This window comes from Miniopterus natalensis, chromosome X (assembly GCF_054644295.1).
Source record: "Miniopterus natalensis isolate mMinNat1 chromosome X, mMinNat1.hap1, whole genome shotgun sequence".
In the NCBI taxonomy this organism is placed as follows: Eukaryota; Metazoa; Chordata; class Mammalia; order Chiroptera; family Miniopteridae; genus Miniopterus; species Miniopterus natalensis.
Genome location: NC_142103.1, coordinates 98,096,280 through 98,116,406, shown reverse-complemented (window position 1 = coordinate 98,116,406; position 20,127 = coordinate 98,096,280). Strand labels below are relative to the sequence as shown.

Here is a 20,127-nt window from a genome sequence, read left to right as displayed (position 1 = left end):
AACTCATCTCCTCCAACGCCACACCCTTTGCCACATTTTTACAAATGAAGAATCTAGAGGCCTAGAAGGGGAAGTGACTTGCTCAAGGTCATACATATTCCTAATCCTCCTTTTGTGGGTGTATAGGCCAACAGAATTCTTCTTCACCAACATTCCTGAAGAGCTTAGGTCTCTAAACACAGAGAACTTGTAGAGCTTTACAAGCAACAATTTGGGCCAAACCATGCCAGTTAAGGAATGCAAATTTTACAAATGATAAAATGCTGCAACCAATTAGTGCAAACAAACATTTATTGTGAAATATTCATCCTACCCTTTATTAGGTATTACATCATCAAAGCACTTTGTGGCAATGAAAATAGCTTTTTTTACCCCTCTGATTCACCCAATATTCCATTAAAGCTGCAAAAAATGTGCAATCTGCTTGAAAAATAGGTTGCTATTATTTACTCATTTGTGAAAAGTCAAAAATTAAAAAAGAAAATGATGCTAGCTTACAGGGCCTCTACAGCCAATTCGCCTTCCTGCTTCCCAACTACTCCCCCAAATAATTAACAAAGATAATTTGTTTTAAATGCTTTTTTATAAAATCAATGCACCTTTCCCCATATTATAATCATAAAAATTTTAAAAATCCTTTATTTACTTTCTTGGAAAAAAGGTGGCCAGCCGTTGTTTTTTTATTGGGAGCATGTGTATGTCCTGGGAGTTCACTTTCTTGAACTTTATGCTCCGGCTTTTGACAGGTTTTCTAAGGGGCTCCATGTTTCCCATAGACTCTTCTCCTTGGCTGTTGATGTCGTAGCCCTGAAACACGGAATCTTCTCTTTTGAAAGAGAAGTTTTTGGTGGACACACCCGAGAGACCTTTGATCTTGCCACAGAAGATAGTAGGCATGGCATCTTCCACTGAGACGATCACCTTGGCCACCTGGGAGTTGCTCACCATCTCAATGTTATTTTCAGCCTTGACCTCGCCACTGGGCTGGCTGGGCTGGCTGAGTGGCTGGGCAGTGTCACTGCTGCCCACATGGCTATTCATCATGGCTGAGGCCTCATGGGGTGTGGCAGGGGTAAAGGGCATGTCCATGCCTCTGGGCAGTTTTTCCAGCACCGTGTGACAGGGGCTGTCCACTGACCTGCTGCTCTTATACAGAGTCTCAGAGGGAGGCTCAGACTTCCGGTGGGCTGCCAGTGACAGGTCTAGGGCTGCATCCTCCTGGCAGATCAGGGGACTGACTGAGCCAGCCTTGAGCCAGGGCACTGATTTCATGGAGAGATCCAGGGCCTCATTCTCACTCCCCATCTTGATGACCGTGTGGCGGCTGAGCTGGAAATACTCCTTGGGCTGGAGGATTTCAAAGGGCTTCAGTTCCTCCTTCTCCAGAGGGGTCTGGGTGCCTTTAAAGGGGTTCAGGCCGAAGGAAGATGGTGGCTTGGATAAACTGGGGCTGAATTTGGACTCAGAACTCTGAGGCACTGGGATGGGGATGGGAATGGGGACGGGCACAGGCAAGGGGACAATCACAGGGTAGGGCACCAAGAGGGTGGCCGGTGGGACCAGGGGGGACAAGGGGGAGTTAAAGGGCTGGGGGGGCACAGGGGCATATCCAGGAGGAGGCTGACAGGGTGGGGGACCAAGAGTGCTCTGTGAGGGAAACAAATTCTGGAGCACAGCTTCAAATGGCAACGTGGGCTCCTGCGGCTGGCTGGGGATGCGCAAGTCCAGGAGCTGGGGCTGGGCCTCCCGGTTCTCGGCTGCCTGGAAGAGGTTGTTGTGGATGGCACTGGAGGAGCATGGGGCCTCCTGCGGCAGGACCAGAGGGGAGTTGAGGTGCTGAAAGACATGCTGCTCCAGCACCACAGGCAGCTGCACGGGGCCCTGCGTGGTCATAACATAGGTGGCATTGCCGTTAGGATTGAGCTCAGGCGCGGAGCTTCCCTCCACCTGCATGTGAATGGGCATCACCACTGGGCTCTCCCCAAGGCACAGGGGCTGCAACACGGTGGCGGCCACTTTTAGAGCCATACCGCTCTGGGACTCGGCTGGGGGGTTCAGGATGGATGGGGCCGGCACCGTCACCAGCGCCTTCTTTACCAGGTCTGTGGAGTTGATGTTCCAGGCCTCCGTGGTGATCAGCTGGGCCATACCATTCTCCAGTCTGTTATTGGCCAAGGCTGGAGAGGAGTTGGTCATGTCCATGGAGAGGTTCTGTGACTGCAGATCATCCATCACTGGCCTCTGATGCCACTGACCTGCAACATAGAACACACAATATGAATCTTCTTTCGGGGACAATTTATAATTGCCTTAAGAGCTCTCTTCACATCTTTTAAAAGTTTCCATGTCTTAGTTAACCAGAGAGCACACCCATCTCTTCATGTATACATACATGTTATAGGCATTTCTTAATATATACAAACACACCCATGTGATCAGCTTTGCTTGATGAGCCCCAATTTAACAGACGATTTTGATATAAACACAGATGATGTAATGACTAAATTGCCAAGTGGGGTTAAACAGAGTATTTTTAAGCCTAATACTCAGCTTATATGTTTAGCTTTCAACAGACACAAAGATTCATTCCACATTGCTCTATCAGACAGTTAAGATATGCAGAGATTTGACTCGTTCAAATTCAAATAGGCAGCAGAGTCTTTCCTTTAAGAAAAAATCCCATCACATTAGAATATTCGGTGAAAATGGAAGAGGACCATCCCAAAACTGTAATTGAAAAAATCTAAAAAACTAAAACTAAAAACCAAAACTCTCTAGTAATAATTCTTCCAAAAGAAGCTTGATAAGGGGAAGAGCAGTGCACTTACACAAGGGAGTCATTACAGTTGTCTCACCATCTCCCTCCAACCAATGACATCCCCTGTCCCCCCAGCTCTCTGCCAGTGAAAATGCAAAACTTGCATGAATGCTTATCGGGTCCAATGTCACTTTCCCCAATCAGCTCATCCATCTGACCTGTGACCTCTCCTAACTTCCAGCTGTCAAGAGTGGATGTTAATCATTCTAGGGCTGGGGAAATGGAACACTTGTTGGAAACAAGCATCCTCAAAGGTGAGATACACTCTCCTGATGTCCGCAGCATCTCTGGCCACCTTTGGAGAGGCCGAAGGAACCCAGCACAGGTGCTTCCTGGAGGAAGCAAGGCTACAGCTGCCAATATGGCTCTCCATGGAATCGAGTCCATTAGCCTGGTTACCATGGAGAAGGCAGGCACCATGTCTAACTCCAGGATCTGTATAGCCCTGGAGTCTGGTTGGCATCAATAATAATTCAATAATCCTCAGTGTCACTGTGCATCTCTGATTCTAGATCTCATCTGTCTGAGCTGTCTAGACTTCAGTGCTGTGATCATCTAGTCCTCTGCTTACCACCAAATTACCAACACAACCTCCAAAACAAGAGAGGCAGCCCAGCACACCATGGGAATAGAAATAAACAAAAAAACCTTCGCCTTATGTGTGCTATTTTCCTTGTAAGGAGTTACATTCTGAAGAAGCCGACCTGGGGCCTGACTCCAGTCAGTGACCCCCCCACTTCTGTGCCCCACTGGGCACCTACACCAGCCATGTCTGCTTCCCAGGCCTCCTGCTTCCAGAGCATAGCACAAAGCACTCATTTCACCCTATGAGCTCCCATACAAGTGGACTTTTTATATGAAGATTCATTTAAAGCTTACTTTAAGAAGTGAAAACACTTGACCATTCAGATAAATTAGTCTATTGTTCAGGTCCTAGAGTCCATCTATTTTCTCATGTGGACATTTGACACTGTCTAAGTAACACACACACACTCACACAAATAACCTAATACCCTCAACCTTAATGCCCTCAGCCACATCCTAAACAATCCCATGGGCCCCCTGAAGTGCCTGCACCAACTCAAACGGAAGGAACTTGAGAATATGACTGTGAGCCCCACATTGACCCAAGGCAGGGTTTCTGAGACTACCTCAGGCAAAACCTGGTTTCTGAGCCAGAAAGTTAGACAATAGCCCTGGGGCATGTTGCGAGTCTCTCTCAGAAGCTCAGATCCTGTTCCCAAGAGAGGTCTGATTTTATTTTGTGAACTGAATGCATTTTCTCCACAGAAGCAACTATCAAGACAACCGCAAGGCCCCCGGTCCACAGCACCAAGTGCTCCTGAGCAAATGTTTTAGGACTGGGTACTTGGTATGGTGGGCAGGGGTTAGTTATCTCATAGCAACTCAAGGCAGGGGCCATTGCCTCCATGCGGACCCTGTGAGGACCCTAAGACTACTGGGGGAGGTCTCTGGAAGGTGAATTCAGCCTCAAGTGAAGCCATCTCAGTGATTTGGGCTACAATGGACAGATTCCACCCGCAAGACCCAGCTGCCCCAGTGAGGGCTTCAAAGTCTCCTCCTCTAGTCTCCATCCCAAAGCAGGAGTTCTGGAGAGGTTGGGGGCCCTGGCCCTGCTCCTGGTGATGCCCCCTACAACCCCAATGGCCTGTAGATGTGGCCTGCTTTCCTCTTCCACTGAAATAAGCCCCATGTAGGTTTTTTCTAGCAAGACAAATTTCTTCTTCTAAAGCATTCATTTAAAGTGTGTGTGTGTGTGTGTGTGTATGTATATATATATATATATTTTTTTTTTTTCTGATAATTCTCTGAAGATATGTGTTTCCCAACTGTAGAGTCTCCAAAAAGCTTTGCTTTTTGTGGAGCCTGTACACAGTTATCAGTCATTTCAGATCAAAATTGGGTCATCTGCGTCCTTGTGGCTCAAAGTGGGGTCCTTGGAGCAGCAGCAGCATCTCCCAAGATACAACATGGATATGGGTATGGTTTCACCATTCACCTGATATGCACTAAATATCTAAGAGGTAATTCCAACTGGGTTAAAAATGGTTTTGCTCTCCCAATAGGGTATAATAATTGTCAATTACTTGCTCTAGTGATTAAATTTTCTGAGCTTTAAACATCAGCACAGGGCCTTTTTACTGAAGCTGTGAACATAATTACCACATGAATGTCTTCCCAAATTGTTTAAAATACACAGAATACACAAAATAGTCACCCACTTTAAGGCCGTTTGCCTTTTACACCCAGAGATCTACGCAGCTTTCCAAAAGGATATGACTACCCAGGTTAGGTTTGAAAATGAGCTCCCCAACATGTTAGTTAATTTATTAAAACAGTGGTGGCCATGCAGTTTATGACTGAGTCTTACCTTCATGAAGATGGATAGTGGCTGTGGGGAAGTTCTGTCGGAGAGAACAGAGTGAAAATCTTAGCTTTGATGTGATACTGGTGAAAAATGGAAGAGGTGGGCAAGTCGGGCAGAGGAAGTGGTGGGTTGGAGCATCATAAACTGGCCATTGACACCAGGGAACACCAAAGTTTTCCCAGAGAGTGGAGTCAGGTAATCGAGAGGTGCCACAACACTTAGTTATGTTCCTTGTATCACCTTATCCTTTTGATTCCCATTTTCTATTTTATAACATAGGTAATAAATACAGGAAGACATATATAACTTATAATGTGTATATGTTGAGGGGATGTTTAACTTTTTTTTCTGATAGGAGTGCAAGAATGAAAAAGTTGTAACTCAGCCAGAGAGCTGACACTCTCAAGGCCCAGTGAGAGTTACAGGGTCCCCCCTGCCTGAACAGGTCTTGGGGTCACTGGTGCAGTTCACCCTTGCCATTTTTCAGAGCAGGAAACTAAGGGTCACAGGTTAAGTGAGGCTCAGAGGTTGTAGAGTTTACCCACTCCCAGACCTGTGCTCCTTCAAAAGCCCAGTCCCTCACCCATGGCTTTGGTTTCAAATTTCTCTTGAGCCTAAGGGGTCACTTGCTACATCTCTATCTTTATCAGAGTTGAACACCAAAGTATGTGAGATGGTCTGATTCAACTATCAAAATGTCAAACAGAGTTTGATGGGTGAGGTTCTTGATTAAAAAAAAACACACAAAAACACTTGCGTTTGTGATACCTAATAGACAAGAGATTGAAATAGAAGAGATATAATTCAAGACATACATACACACAAGCTTTTTATAACTGTGAGAAAGACATTTTATGTACCTGGGACTCAGTTTCTTCTTCTGTAACATGGGATACTGCCCCACTCCCATGGTGGGGTCGAAAGTTAACTCTGGCCTTCCTAGAGTGAGTAGTGTTTGCTGAGGAGTCAAACCTGGCCTTCTAGGAATTGCTGCAGGCCATGAAGGATGGGTAAGGGTGGGCATTCTGGGAGAATTGGAGGGAAGAAGGAAAGTGCACAAGGGGGTGAGGAAAAGGGCAAAGCTGAGGTGGGTCTGGTTGGGCCACTCCCATGACCACTGAGAAGATGCCACTCCCCACCCTCCCCACTCTGAAGGCCAGGCCACAGGGGGTGAAGGGAGCAGCTTGGAGGGAGGGACCAGGAATGGTGAAAACGGAAACATTGGAGAACAGAGTCAGGTTCTTCTCAGAGTTCTGGTTTGTCTTTAAACCAGGCCAAGGAAGGAAGGGAAAGGAAGGGAAAAGATAAGAAGACCTCTTCAGTTTCAGTTAGAGCATGGTTTGTTTCTCTTGGGACTAAACTTCCCATTGCAGGGCAGTCTCTGTGGTTTGAAGACATCAGAACACTGGCAAAGAACCCACTATGTGCCAAATGTGCATACTATGTGGTCTCTGTGGAATCTCAGGTTAGGACTGGGCCTCAACAAGTAAACAGGTTTGTGCAAAGCTGGTTGAAAAGACAGGTAATAAAGCTGGACAAATCCAAAGAGTACAGGAAAAACTTCACGACTAGAACCAACAGCTCACAGGCCTGTTTTTTTTGTGTGTGTGTGTTTCTTAATCCTCACTTGAGGATATTTTTTCCATTGCTTTTCAGAGAGAGTGGAAGGGAGGGAGGGAGGGAGAGAGAGAGACAGAGAGACAGGGAGACAGAAAGACAGAGAGAGGGAGGAACACCGATATGAGAGAGACACATCGATTGTTTGTCTCTCGATGGGGGCTGAGGATCGAGCTGGCAACTGAGGTATGTGCCTTTGACCAAAATCAAACCTGGGACCCTTCAGTCCGCAGGCCGATGCTCTAGCCACTGAGCCAAACCAGCTAGGGCAGGCCTGGTTTTCTATTGATGGCCTTGAATGGGTTCCACCAAAGCAGAAGAGGGATCTGGGAGACTGCCTTGCCTCCTTTCTCACCCATGTAGAGAGTGTCAGCTGTCTTTGCATTTCCCATCTCATTTCATATTCCTGATGACCTCCAGCCTGCCCACAAAGGAACTATGGCAGCCCTGGGGCCTCGCAGGCCTTGGTGTAGGACTGGAATAGGAAACCAGGTTCACATCCATTCATTTATTTATTCTTTCAAAAACTATCTGAGCACCTACTGTGTGCCAAGCAGGCATTTCTTACTCCTCCACCTTGGCACTGTTTTCTTCATAGGCCCATTGCTTTCTCTCTTGGCTCAGTTCCCAAATTGTTAACAATTTGATACCCTGCCAGGATTATCTGCTCTTAACAGGGCTCCTTCAAGGCCCATATTTCTTACAGAGGTAAAGGAATAGTCTCTAAAGAAGAATGTTAGTCCCTAGACAGCAGTGGAAAAAGACTTTGGTGCAAGGATCTCTCTAAGGTAGAGAAGAAATGCTTATTCTCCAGAGAGATCTGCCTCTGAAACGAAAGGAAAGAAGTGCCCTCCTCAGGTCCTGGTGAACCTCAGTTGAAGGTGAGAGGCGCACCTCAGAATCACAGGAGAAAATCATGAAGAACTGCTGTTGGTGGCAGGGGACACTCACCTGGACAGTGGGCTGTGAGAGTCAGTGAGAATCTGTCTTGCATCCAGCCAGGGCCCCAGAGCCTTCAGCTGGATACACAGAACCCCTGACACCCGCAGGTGCTGCTGCCGGAGCAGCCATCTTGTGCACAGCTCACGTTTAAGGTCTCCGGCCAGGGTGTGTCACCTTAAAAAGCTATGGTTTTTGGATATTTTTCTGGCAAAAAATAAACCTCTTAAACATGGAACAAAGAGCAGGGTGAAACCTGCCTCTGGAAGAAAAAATACTTCTAATTAGATTGAAATACAAAGGTTAAATTTTTGTTCTGGGAAAAGGGCTGTTTATAATCCTGTGTCATTAGCAGGACATTTTCCAGAGACTAGTGTGCCAGAAATAGACCCTCTAAGGGGTCACTGGAAGGAAGGGGTGTAGATTTGTGAAGTACAAAGGACTAGAGTTCAGATTTTCACTTTCTTCTAGTGCATGCGGGCCCCTCACCAATCACTGGCACTGAAATAAACAGTGCCAGCCTCACCCTGGGCACTGGGTCCCCTGTGAGAGTGGTCAGAAGTACAAGCTTTCAACTCAGACAGGCATAGGTTAAAATTTCAGCTTTGTCTTCCTTTGCTAGCTGTGTGAACTTGGGCAAGTTAGTTATAAGCCTCAGTTTCCCTCTGTGCAAAATAGGGATTTAAAATAAGACCTGGGGTGGTTGTAATAATTGTAGGGAATAATTTATGTAAAGTAATTGGCACAATGCTGGCACATGGAAAGTGTTCAATAAAACATGGCTATCATCATCACCATCACCATCATCATCACCATCATCATTGTTGTCATCTCGTCACTAGAGTCATTTTCATCATTATCAGATCCACTGATCAAATTTCCTCTGAGCATCTTTAGTAGTGTAATGCTCCCAATAACTTTGTACATTCAGTTTCTAAGTTAAAACCCTGTTTGTTCAAAGATTCATTTTAAAATCAGCTGCTAAGAACTGGGAAGGCATTTACCATAGAATTTATGTTACACTTGATGGTGAGGTTTCTGCAAAAACTCACTTAATCCCCAACATAGCTGAAATATTGAACATTTGCATTGAAAATAGGAAGCCAAGCTGTTGCAGTATTAGAATAAAAGACAGTGGTAAAACAATTAAATAAATACAAAGTCTATTTCTCATTCGAGCTGAAAGGCTGGGGGAGAAAGAAGAGGCAGCCAGAGCCTTTTGTATGTTGAATACAGACTCATGAACACGTAGGGGTCCAGAACGAGTCTCCCCAGAATGTGCCACCCTAGCATGCTGATTATTTCGTGCTGAAAACAAAGTCCAACAAGTTCAAGAAGAAGTTTTGTTTGTTGGTTTGTTTGTTTTTTCACCTCTTACTTTACCTGCTTAAAGAAATTCACCTAGAAAAACCTGCTTCAGGAAGGGAACCTCAGCTTATTCCCCTCAGCCCATAGGAACTAAGTGTGGCCCACAGGGAGGATCCAAGCAAGTCTGTTTGTTAGGTTCCCGTGTCCCATTGTTTCTGGGTGGTCCAGCAAGAATTTGTTTACCGAATGTTTGCTTCTTCTCATCTACCTGTAAATTGCCAGCTTTCCCTTCAAAGTACCAGACCTCTGCCTTCTTCTTAGTCCAGGTAAATAAGCCTCAACTGCCCAATGTATCTTGGGGTCCCATATTTTTAGGGAACCCATACATGCACATATGTAATAAATTCGGTCATTTTTTCCATAACATAATCTGTCTCATGTTAATTTATTAGACCAGTCAGAAGAACTTCCAAGGGTGGGAAGAAAAGCATTTTTCTACCCCCACAAACATTGTAAGGTTCTGAAGTTACTGCTGATTGGCTATGATATATAATTTCACTTCAGATCCTACGGTTTTCCTTCTGGTTATTGACACAGGGGCCTAAATAGCTCTCCTCTCCAGCTCAGCAGTGAGATTAGGGTCATTTTTTCACTCACAAGAGGAACAAAAACAAGGGAGGGGTGGAAGAGGAGAGGAAGAGGCTAAGGACAAGAGGGACACAGAAAGCAAAGAGATTTTCTAAGATAACAGGGCAAGAGTTGAAAGAAAGAGTGGGGAAGGGGGAGAAGATTAAAAAGTGTGTGTAGGTCCAAATGAGTGAGAGACTGCTCAGATGGAAGTGATAAAAGAGAAACTGGAAAGCTATAAGGAAAGCACTGAATCGGCATTATTCAGGTGGCCACAAGGGAACGCTGCTGAGCTATAACAATTGGTTACTATGCAGTGTGGTGGGGGGAGAGGTGGAACTGGAACTTCTTAGTAGAATGAGAATGTGGGGAAAATATGAAATTGTTCACCAGTACTAGGAGGTACATAAGGAAGGTGATCCATATTTGGGAGAAGCTTCTCCCAGGCTTTAAAGCCACTAAGCACATTCACTTGTGACTTGGCAGTACTGTCAGTCCTAGAAAAAAAACCCACGTAGATTTATCTTCTTTTGGTGCCTAATCTTCATTTTTGTTTACCTCTTACTCCTCCTTGGGCAGTTAGAATTGGGTTTCCGCCATCAAAATTGGGTTTACCAGAAAGAAGTTGATAAACTCATTCTCTCTGAGGTCTATGACTGATAGGTTCAAGAATTATGTTTCCTTGATTGGCATAATCAACATAATTCAGCCAGTAATAAAGCTATGGACAAAGAAATGAAACTCTAATTGAGGGATTTCAGATACCAATCATGGGGTGGGGCCTTCCTAATTGTTTTGAAATCTCTCCATACAGACAAGGGCCTACAACTATGACCAAGTTTGCTGATTCCACTAAAAGGCACTTGAGATTCCAAAAGGAGACGTGACATAGCCTCAACCTTTAAACACTCGTAGGTAAGAGAGGAAGTGAATGCAAGTCAATTCTTCATTCCCTTATAGACTCAATCCATAAAGACTTACTGTTCACACACCAGGAACCTCATGAGTATGTGCCTGCAAGGTCCAGAGATTTTAGCAGTATCTGGAATTGTCCTTACGTCATGGTACTTCATGGTCCTTACTTACCCTGTTACTGAACTGGCTACCTCCTGCAACTCTGGTTTCTGTCTTAACCAGATTTCTATGCAGAGGTTAGGGGCTCTCAAAAGATTGTGCTTCCCCAGGCCCCTCCCCCATGCACAACATGCTACTGCAGTGCTACATCCACAGTGGAAACTTAACAACCATCACCAATAGTGGTAGACATGGTGAGGGGTGTAAAGAGGGAAGCTTGGCTTTTGGTGAATCCAACTGGCTAGTTATCTTAGTGGGGTTCCCCCCTTCCAAACAGGCATTTGACTGAAAGCAGTTTATTTGGGAGAGGATCACAGAAAACACCAGTAGAAGAGTGAAGCAGTGAGACTGGGAAAGGGCTCAGTTCCACTGGGGATGCTGGGAGACAGTGGCGAACACATGCCTCAGAGTTGGCATGTTTATTCACCAACCCCCATCCATTACTGATCAAGGGCTGCTCCTGAAATGTGTGTTAATTCCTTGGCATTTCCAGCTAGCCCAGCATGCAGGCCTAGTGTGCTTCTGAGACCAAAAGATTTTTTAAAAAGTCCTCCGGGAGAATCACAGGTATTTGTAGTTAACAGTCTTTGGTATATATAGTCTGATGGGATATAGGGGCAGAGCACCAACCATGTCTGCTTTACACCAGCCATGCCCTGGAACGTTTCAGTGGTTATGTGAAGACACAAACATCACCAATTCAGGCCACATGACAAGGCATTTCCCCAACGGCTGACACTTTCTACTTTCTATGACCCCTGTGAAGAAGACACTCTGTTACGATAATCTCCAAGCCTGGTAAGACAGAAACCAGAGTTGTGGGAGGTAACCAGTTCAGTAACAAGTAAGGACCATGAAGCACCTTGACATAAGGAAAATCCCGGATACTACTAAAATCTCTGGGCCCTAAAGGCACATACTCATGAGGTTCCTGGTGTGTGAACAGAGGAATCAGCTCACATGAAGTGTGCCTCGAGATTCCATAAAGAGCCAGGCACACAAGGAGGCCAGGAATGCCTCTCTCCAAAAGCAAAACAGTCCAGAGATGAACAGCTTGGCTAATGTGTTCCTTTGGGGCTCTTGAGAAAGTTCTTTTAATCATATTTGTGCTGGCTGGAATGCAAAATGTTCCTGGGATGAGTCACAGAGGGAGTTTCTCTTCTGGTGATCTTCTGTTCCAACTCAGGGACCAAAAAACAATAAATAAATATATGCCACTTCACTTCATCAGCTGCATACTGCCTAAAAATAATAATAATAATAACCTCGACCCAAGAAGTACGCAGACAATGCAGAAAGAAGAGGGTGGAGAATGCTCATCTTTTAATCAGGGAGCCTGCTTTCTGGAATTGTTTTGTCAAAAGCACCCCTCTGCCTGGAGGCGAGCCTTCTTAAAAGCAGAACAATGCACTCTGAAAAATCTTAGGGTTGGTCAGTCTTTTGAAGTCTGATAAATTCACTATATTTATTATCTTAAAGCAAGTATGGTGGATGCAGCTGATACAGCATAAACAGTTGGGGTTTATGCTGTGTGACATCTGGCTAGTTGACAATGAAGATTATAGGTGTTATTTCTTATTTCTTTGGTGGGGGAGAGTTCTCCTTGAATGTATGTGTTTATACACACACACACACATACACCTCCTCCATGGTGGATGAGTAGAAAGGAGGCCACCTACTGTCCCTCTAACACTTGAGGCGGATCTCCAAAGCAAGATTCATGGTGATTCTCCTTTGTCCTCACCTGCGCCACCTCTGAGTTCAGTCATTAAACCTTTATTCCTGGAGGTGACATGTGAACTGGGCTTGGACAGATGGGTAAAATTTCAGCAGAGGAGATGATGGAATGGGGGTGGGGCAGAAGCACAGGAGGAAAGGCACAAGAGGAATAGTGTGGAGACTGGACAGCAGGCTGCGCAGCTGAAGCACAGGGCTGGGGAGGGCCTGAGGGAGAGGCAGGGCGCTGTGAACATTAGAGGGGTGTCTGGCTCTTCCAAAGGGTGTTAAAAATTGCCCCTCTGCCTGGCCGAGCGTGGCTCAGCGGTTGAGCATCGACCTGGGATCCAGGCTATCAGGGTTCGATTCCCGGTCAGGGCACATGCCCGGGTTGCGGGCTCGATCGGTGACTCTCTCATCATTGAGGTTTCTATCTCTGTCTCTCCTTCTCCTTTCCTCTCTCTGAAATCAATAAAGATATTTAAAAAAAAATTGCCCCTCAACAATGAACTTTGTCCCCCAAAGGATAGCCAACTCAACGAACACAATTTTGATTTCTTCACAGGCCCTGATGAACGAACAATAAGAGGCCATGGTGCAGTGCTGAGGCAGGTTGAGAGGAGGAGAAAGGATATTAATTGGTAGGGCTATTTTAGCTCTCTCTTCTCTCTCTCTCCATTTCACTCACACACACTCACAAGATGATATTAATAAACTATTTATTAAGATGTACTTATTATGTGCCAGGCACCCTGCTAGGTATTTTATATTCATTTTCTCAACTCAGTTTCTCAGCAACTCCAGCAGATCAGTACTACCTTGGTGTGAATTGGTTTGTTGGATTTTTTTGTCTTCTTTTTTTCCAGGAATAGAACTGTGAGTCCCCAGGGAATGGTTGTTTCGATGGGACGGAGGGAAAGAGTTTTCTAGAATGTGAACAACATTCAGTGCAGGAAAGGCAGGTCTAGGGGAGGTAAGGAAAAGACACGGCAAAGGTTCCTGGCTCCATATGTAGGGGCAGGAAAGGCAGGGAAGCCTAGAATTCCTTGACCTTCTGTACCTGGAGTAGGCCCATCCCTGAACTTCCCCCTCCACTATTACCAGAGCAACTAGCCATTACTGGCCTTGAAGGACACAGGTACTTTCATTTCTTCTTGGAGCCCAACTCTCCCTTCCTATGCCTCTGGACCAGCTTGCATCCCAGTCAGGGCTTCACTCCTAGCCTTCCCAGGAATATACAGGGTGGGGCATAAGTAGGTTTATAGTTCTTTCTATGGAAAAAAATACAGTAATTAATAAATAATAACACTGTAGAATACACTGTTTCACGTACCCACAACTGCAAACCTACTTTTGCCATACCCTGTATTTCATCTGTGGCTGGCTGTTCATCACACCTGTTTCCTCTTCTGCCTGACTACCTTTCCCAGCCTCCCTTGCAGTAAGGGGTGGCCATGTGCCTGAATTCTAGCCAACATTATGAGGGTAGAAGTGCTGTGCACCACGTCCTGGCCTGGCTGCTACAAATCTTCCTTACATGGTGCTCTAATCTCCTTCTCCTTCCCTCAGCTTGATGTACAGGGACCTCTTGGAAGCCACCTGTTGGAGATAGTAGAGCCAAGGGCATGCATATCTGAGTCATGGTGTGAAAGAGAGCCACTGGCCATCAGGAACATCCATTTTGAGCTTTATGTGAATGAAGAATAAACTTCTATTGTGTTTGAGCCCTGGTACATTTTCGATTTGTTTGCAGTGGCAGCTAGCATTACCTTAATTGACATGCTGTGTACAGGGAGTGCTGGGGGTACACTGACTTGCAGCCTCAGAGCATCCTGAATGCCACCAGCTGAAAGCCAGACTGAAGTAGCAGCCCAAGCGCCCAGAGCCCAATTCTGAGCTTCCACGTGCTGACTTTTCTGTACTAAAAGCACAGACATCCTTGGCTGTTCTTCCTGACTTGAATGGATTTATTAATACGGGTTCGAGATCATTCTTTGCTTGGTTCCTGCATAAATATCCACTGAATCTATTTCATTAGCATTCATAGAGCTGGTGGGGTTGGGAGAGGGCAGGGGGTGTGGAGCTGCCTTCACAGAGCAGGAGGAGGCAGGCCTACCAGCAGCCTTCTCCCCTCCCCCAGCTCTGCAGGCAGCCCTCATCCATGTGAGTGGGTGGGGGTGGGGGAGGGAGAAGCAGCAGGGCCCTGGCACAATACAGGCAAACAGACCCCAGGGAGTTGGCATGCTTGGCATCTGACCAGAGGGAACTGCTAGGACCACAACACTCCCTTCTCTCTTTGTACCCTTGGATGTTTTGTTGTTTTGCAGAACACGGAGGCCTGGGATTTCTGCCCTTTCCCCAGCCACACTGGAGTCTTTCTAGGAAAGGTTTCTGTGGATTTTCCCTTGGGGGAGCTTACCATCTATGGCTCAAGGATCTGGGCCAGCTTTCCCTTGGTGCTCTATCTACATAATTGATTTTCTAGGCAAAAGACTGCCCATTCAATAGTATCCTTCCATTCCACCAACCACTGAAATTTCACCACTAGCAAGCTCATGCCTTGTGTTCAACATTATTGCCATCTTTCTGGGTTCCCTTCCAAAATACTGATCTGTCTAAAGACTTTGGGTCATTGCCACATTAGAGTGAATTGACCAGAATCCTTTCTACATAGTAAGGGCGCCAGCACCTACAGTGGGAACATTTTCTGTCTGTTCCTTAGGTGAAGCTCTAACCCAGTCAGCCAGCAGAGTTCCAGTTATCTATCGCTTCATTTCCATCAATGCTTGAGGCTTGGCTACAGAACACAGGGAGTATTATAAATGTTCTTTTGGTGGTGAAATGGGTGGCTTGCTAATTAGCATGGTGAATGTAAGAAATAGGAAAAATTAGTGAAATTCAAGATGCATGGATAGCTAAAATATTTTAGAGGTATTCCTCATTTTGTATGCATAGGGCTGGAGAATCCAGGAAAGCCCGTAGCCAGCACCCCAAAGATGATTTTGATACTTGCCACCTAACTGGCCCCATGCTTGGCAACTAATTGGTTGCCTACTTAGGTCAACTAGAAGGAAGCAAAATTCTGCCTTAGAAATGTTGTCATATCTGTGTTAAGTGGAAATTTCATACCACGTGTGGTTACAGCAGCTGAAAGGACAGCTGGCTGGGACTCCCTAACACAGGCCCATGAACTGGTTTGTGCCTGCTGGCTACTTACACATCAGATTTTAATTGTGTGTGTGCAGCACAATCTGCCCTGAGACTAGCTGTCAGTGTGATTCAGAGCTCCCTGTGCAGGAGCTCCCCTCCTCCACTCTGACTCTCTGGCCTGATTCCTCCTGCCCAGCCTGAGCCCTCTGGGGCTCTGGCTCTAAGATTGCCCTGAAGCAACCCACAGACAACCCTTAAGACTGGAAAGACTCTGCTTCAGGGACAGGATGGTGAGCAGAAACCTCCTGTTTGTAAAAATGTAACACTTGGCTTCCTCTCCCATAGGACCTTTATAGTGTCTGAGCTGGCATTGACTGACATGCTTGAAAATTCTTTAAAATAAAAAAGTAAGGAATCATATCATATCCATTAGAACAACTAAAATTAAAAAGCTTGTAGCATGTCTACCTGATGTTGCTCAGTGGTTGAGCATTGACTCATGCACCAAGAGGTCACTGGTTCGATTCCCAGTCAGGGCACATGCCTAGGTTTCGAGGGCTCGATCTCCAGTAGGGGGCATGCAGGAGACAGCTAATCAATGACTCTCACCATTGATGTTTATATCTCTCTCTCCTTCTCTCTTCCTCTCTCTGAAATCAGTAAAAACATATTAAAAAAAAAAAAAAAAAAGCCTGTAGCACCAAAAGTCAATGAGGATATGGAGAAACTGGAACCCTCGCTGGTACATTGCTGGTAAAAAGGAACAGCCACTGTGGGGACCTGTCTGGTAGTTTCCAGTGAAATTAAACAACTGCTTACCCTCTAGCTCAGCAATTCCACTCCTAGGTATCTTCCCAAGAGAAATGAAAACATATTCACAAAAATTTGTATACAGATGTTCATAACAGTCTGGTCATAAGAGCCACAAACTGGAAACAACCCAAATGTCTGTCAACAGGTGAATGGATAACACACTGTGTAACACCCACCAGTGGACCTCTACTCAGCAATAAAAAGCAGTGAACTCCTGCCACATACCATGACATAGACAAGTCTCGAAAACACTGTGTTGAGCGAAAGAAGCCAGATACAAAAGTGTACATGCTATAAGATTTCATTGAGGCAAAATCCAAAAACAGGCCAAAAAAATGTATAATGATAGAAATCAGAAAGTGCTTGCTCTGGGGAGGGGGCATGGGGAAGGACTTTTCTGGGGTGATGGAAATGCTTTTATTGCCTCTTTCAGGTTGTGCTTACACAGGTGCACACAACTGTCAAAACTGATCCATCTGACCACTTAAGAATCATTGGATTTTATGTTAATTAACCCTTGACTTAAGAAAATAGATATTGAAAATATTATCAAACTACAAAAAAGAAAAAAAGAAAAAACAAATACCTGAAGTGGTTCTGTGTGCCTGCATTGCGAATTGTGACCAATTTTGAGCGTAGTGGAGAGAGGGGAGATGGAGCAGAAGCTACTGGTAGGCAAGGGGGTTCGGGTACCTCCTGGGCACCTGCCAGGGGCTCTTTACCTCAGGTACAAATGAAGGAGGCAGCACAGTCAGCCCCCAAACAAACAAATCCTCAATGAAACAAAAGAACAGAGGCCCCAAGGAAAGCTGGCTAAGAGTGTGGGATAGCTATCAGGCCTCGAGCCAAAACCACTTTCCAGGAAATGGCAATATTTTTGTGTTTGGGAAAGGGGAGGGAGTATTAAGGCAAACAAGAGCCAAAATGCATTGGTCTTTGGACAACTGCTGCCCAACTAAGGGGCCCTGTGGGGGAGGCTCCAAAGTGCTGCTACTGAGAACCTCCTTAGTGGGTCTCCAGGGTAGGGCACCCAGAAAAGCACTGGCTGGAGCAGAAGTTGGAAGTTTCTTAAGGGCAAAGGTCTCTTATTTTGTAGGGTGAAGAGGAATCTTCTATTTTCCTAGTAAGAGGCCTGGCAGTCCCATTTGCCCTAGTCAGCCCACAAACAGCCCAGGGCAGTTTTATGAGGTCCTGGCACCAGCATAAGCTTGCAAGTCAGGCCGGCCACAGACCCTGGCTCTGCCCCTTCAGAAAAGAAAAGCAAGGGAGTAGATCTGTATGGCCTCCTAATTTTCATTTTACAAAAACCATCTAGTACAACCCATTTTTCAGATGAGGAGACAAAGGCTCATAAAAGGCCATTTGTCCCAGGCCAGCATCTAGTTAAGGGCAAGATTATGGTTACAATTCTCCTCTGTTTAAGGCTGTATGCATCTTCCAAGACAATATACTGGCCCCAGGCCCTCAAATGTTTTGATTTCCACAAAATGCCTCCAAGTAATGAGGTGACTAATAGTATATTGAAATGGTGTTCCTCCAAGCAGAAGTTCTTTAACACAAACACACACACACACACACACACACACAAATATTTACAGACTAATTAGGATTTTGATGACTAACTAAGATTCTTTAATGGCCCTAGGACCATATCAAAATCTATGCTACTATTTCCAAGTTACTTTCTTATCAAGGGTGATATTAATTCTCAAGAGAAAAATCAAGGATGTGTTAGTGACGTTCTTTGAAATTTGAGTTGAATGCTATGATCATATAAGCAGAAGCAAGAATTTTTAGGTTATTTTTTTCAGTAATCTAAAAATAATTAAGAAATATACAAGTAGTAAATGAACAATTTTACACATATTTTAATGCCATTCCTTCAGTCCAATAAACAACAAGAATTCTTACTCCTAATAACGTGCATGGAAATACTAAGGTCAAGGTTTAAAGGCTCAAATACTCCCTCCTTTCTTTTGAAACTCTAAGCCAGGTACTAGATAAAACCTGGAGAATGTGGAAAGACCCTGGAGTAAGTCTCACCTGCATTCCCTCTCAAGCCTTCAGGGTAAATGGATTTCTCAAATCTGTTTTTCTCTTTCACTGGCTAATCCCTTTCTTCCAGGAGGAGATTTCAGCCCTCTACTCTGCCCCTGGTTTATGGCCACAGAGCCACGTGCTGTTTGCATCTTGTATCCCCACACTGAGCTCTGCTACAACTGCAGAAATGATGACTCAACAGGTCACAATCGCTGACTTCCTAGAGCCTCTGACTCTCCTGGGAGAATAAGCAGATGAGAAGTTCTACAGATTTTCAGAGACAAAGTCAACCTGTTCCTGAATCACACTCAGGCTTTCCTCTGCCTCTCATTTTTCTCGAGAGGAGAATTCTGAAAGTGTACAGATGTAGCAGTGCTAATGGCAGAGAGGCCTGACATCTCTTGGTGCAGGTAAGAACCATCTGCTTTTCATTACTGAAACTATCTCTGCAAGACTAAGATAACTTGGCCCAGTGGGTACAACTAAAGTGACTCAAACTGTAGGCTGAGAAGTTGTTGAGAGATACCCTTGCTAAGCTCTCTGTATTAAGTCACTCTTGCCATTATGAGAGTGATGGGACGGTGGTAGAGCTCACAGGTGTGCCCACACTCATCGCCCCTAGTTCTAAATTGAGAAAAAAAATACAATGTCGAAGCAGAACAAATCCAAGATAAACCCTTCTGACTTGTAGAGAAGAGCCCTACTAAATGAAATAGATGTCCAGCTCAGACTGGCTGTGGGAGCAGGAGCAAGTTCCTTAACCTCTCTATGCCTCAGTGTCTTCATCTGTACAATAGGAGTGAAAACAGTATTTATGCCACAGGCTGTTCAGGGGAGTGAGTTAACAGGCAAAACACTTAAAACTGGTCCTAGCACACAGTTAAGCACTCAGTAGGGGTTAGCTATTGTTATTATAATAAAGATAGGGAGCTAAAGACCCTCACTGTGAAACACTAAATAAATGAGGTGAGAATTTCATTTTAAAGTATAAATAAGCGATAAATAAGATGAAAAGAAGATGCTTTTTCTTCTTAGCAGTTTTTAGCCTGGCATGGTGCTGACCTCCCATGGTCCACTGTGGGCAAGGTGTGCAGGGGACCAGTAACTGCCATCAAATCTGAAGTAACAAGTGTAAGGTCAAGAGCAGAGGCAGTGGGGGCACTGGCTGGTGGAGGGTTTTCCTCGGCCAGACTCTCGGGGATAAAGAATAGGGGTGGGCAGTCAGCTGAGGCTGCACCTGAGACTTTGCTGGGGCACACTGAAAGATCTGGATACCCAGGCCACACCCAGACCAATAAAATCAGAATCTTCCATGGTCACCCTGGCATCAGGGTTTGTTAGAGCTCCTTAGGTGATTCCAGTGTAAGGCCAGGGGTAAAAACCCCACCTCCAGGTCTGGACGCCCTTTCTCCTAACATGAATGAGTGCTTATCCTGGTTGGTCCTCAAGAGGCCCAGACACACAGTTTCAATCCTCTTCACAGAGACAGAGGAACCCACGAATCCCCAACCAGGGCAGGAATTGATTAGGATTTGTGTGAGTCCACAGTGCCTTCAATATAGTAAGTGCTGAATCAGTAAGTGAATGAATAGACACATGGTTGAATGAATGAATGGATGAATGAATGAATACAGCA

The 20,127-nt window shown here is 45.3% G+C and overlaps 1 protein-coding gene across 1 annotated transcript in view; it reads right to left on the bottom strand.

The window, feature by feature from the left end:
* Positions 1 to 302: 302 nt before the first annotated feature.
* Positions 303 to 20,127, bottom strand: part of RAI2 (retinoic acid induced 2) — a 59,457-nt gene continuing 39,632 nt past the window's right edge. Inside the window, exon 2 of the mRNA XM_087829382.1 lies at positions 303 to 2,255. Coding sequence (XP_087685508.1) covers positions 643 to 2,232 — 1,590 coding nt within the window. The 5' untranslated portion in view covers positions 2,233 to 2,255 and the 3' untranslated portion in view covers positions 303 to 642. The remainder of the gene's footprint in view (positions 2,256 to 20,127) is intronic.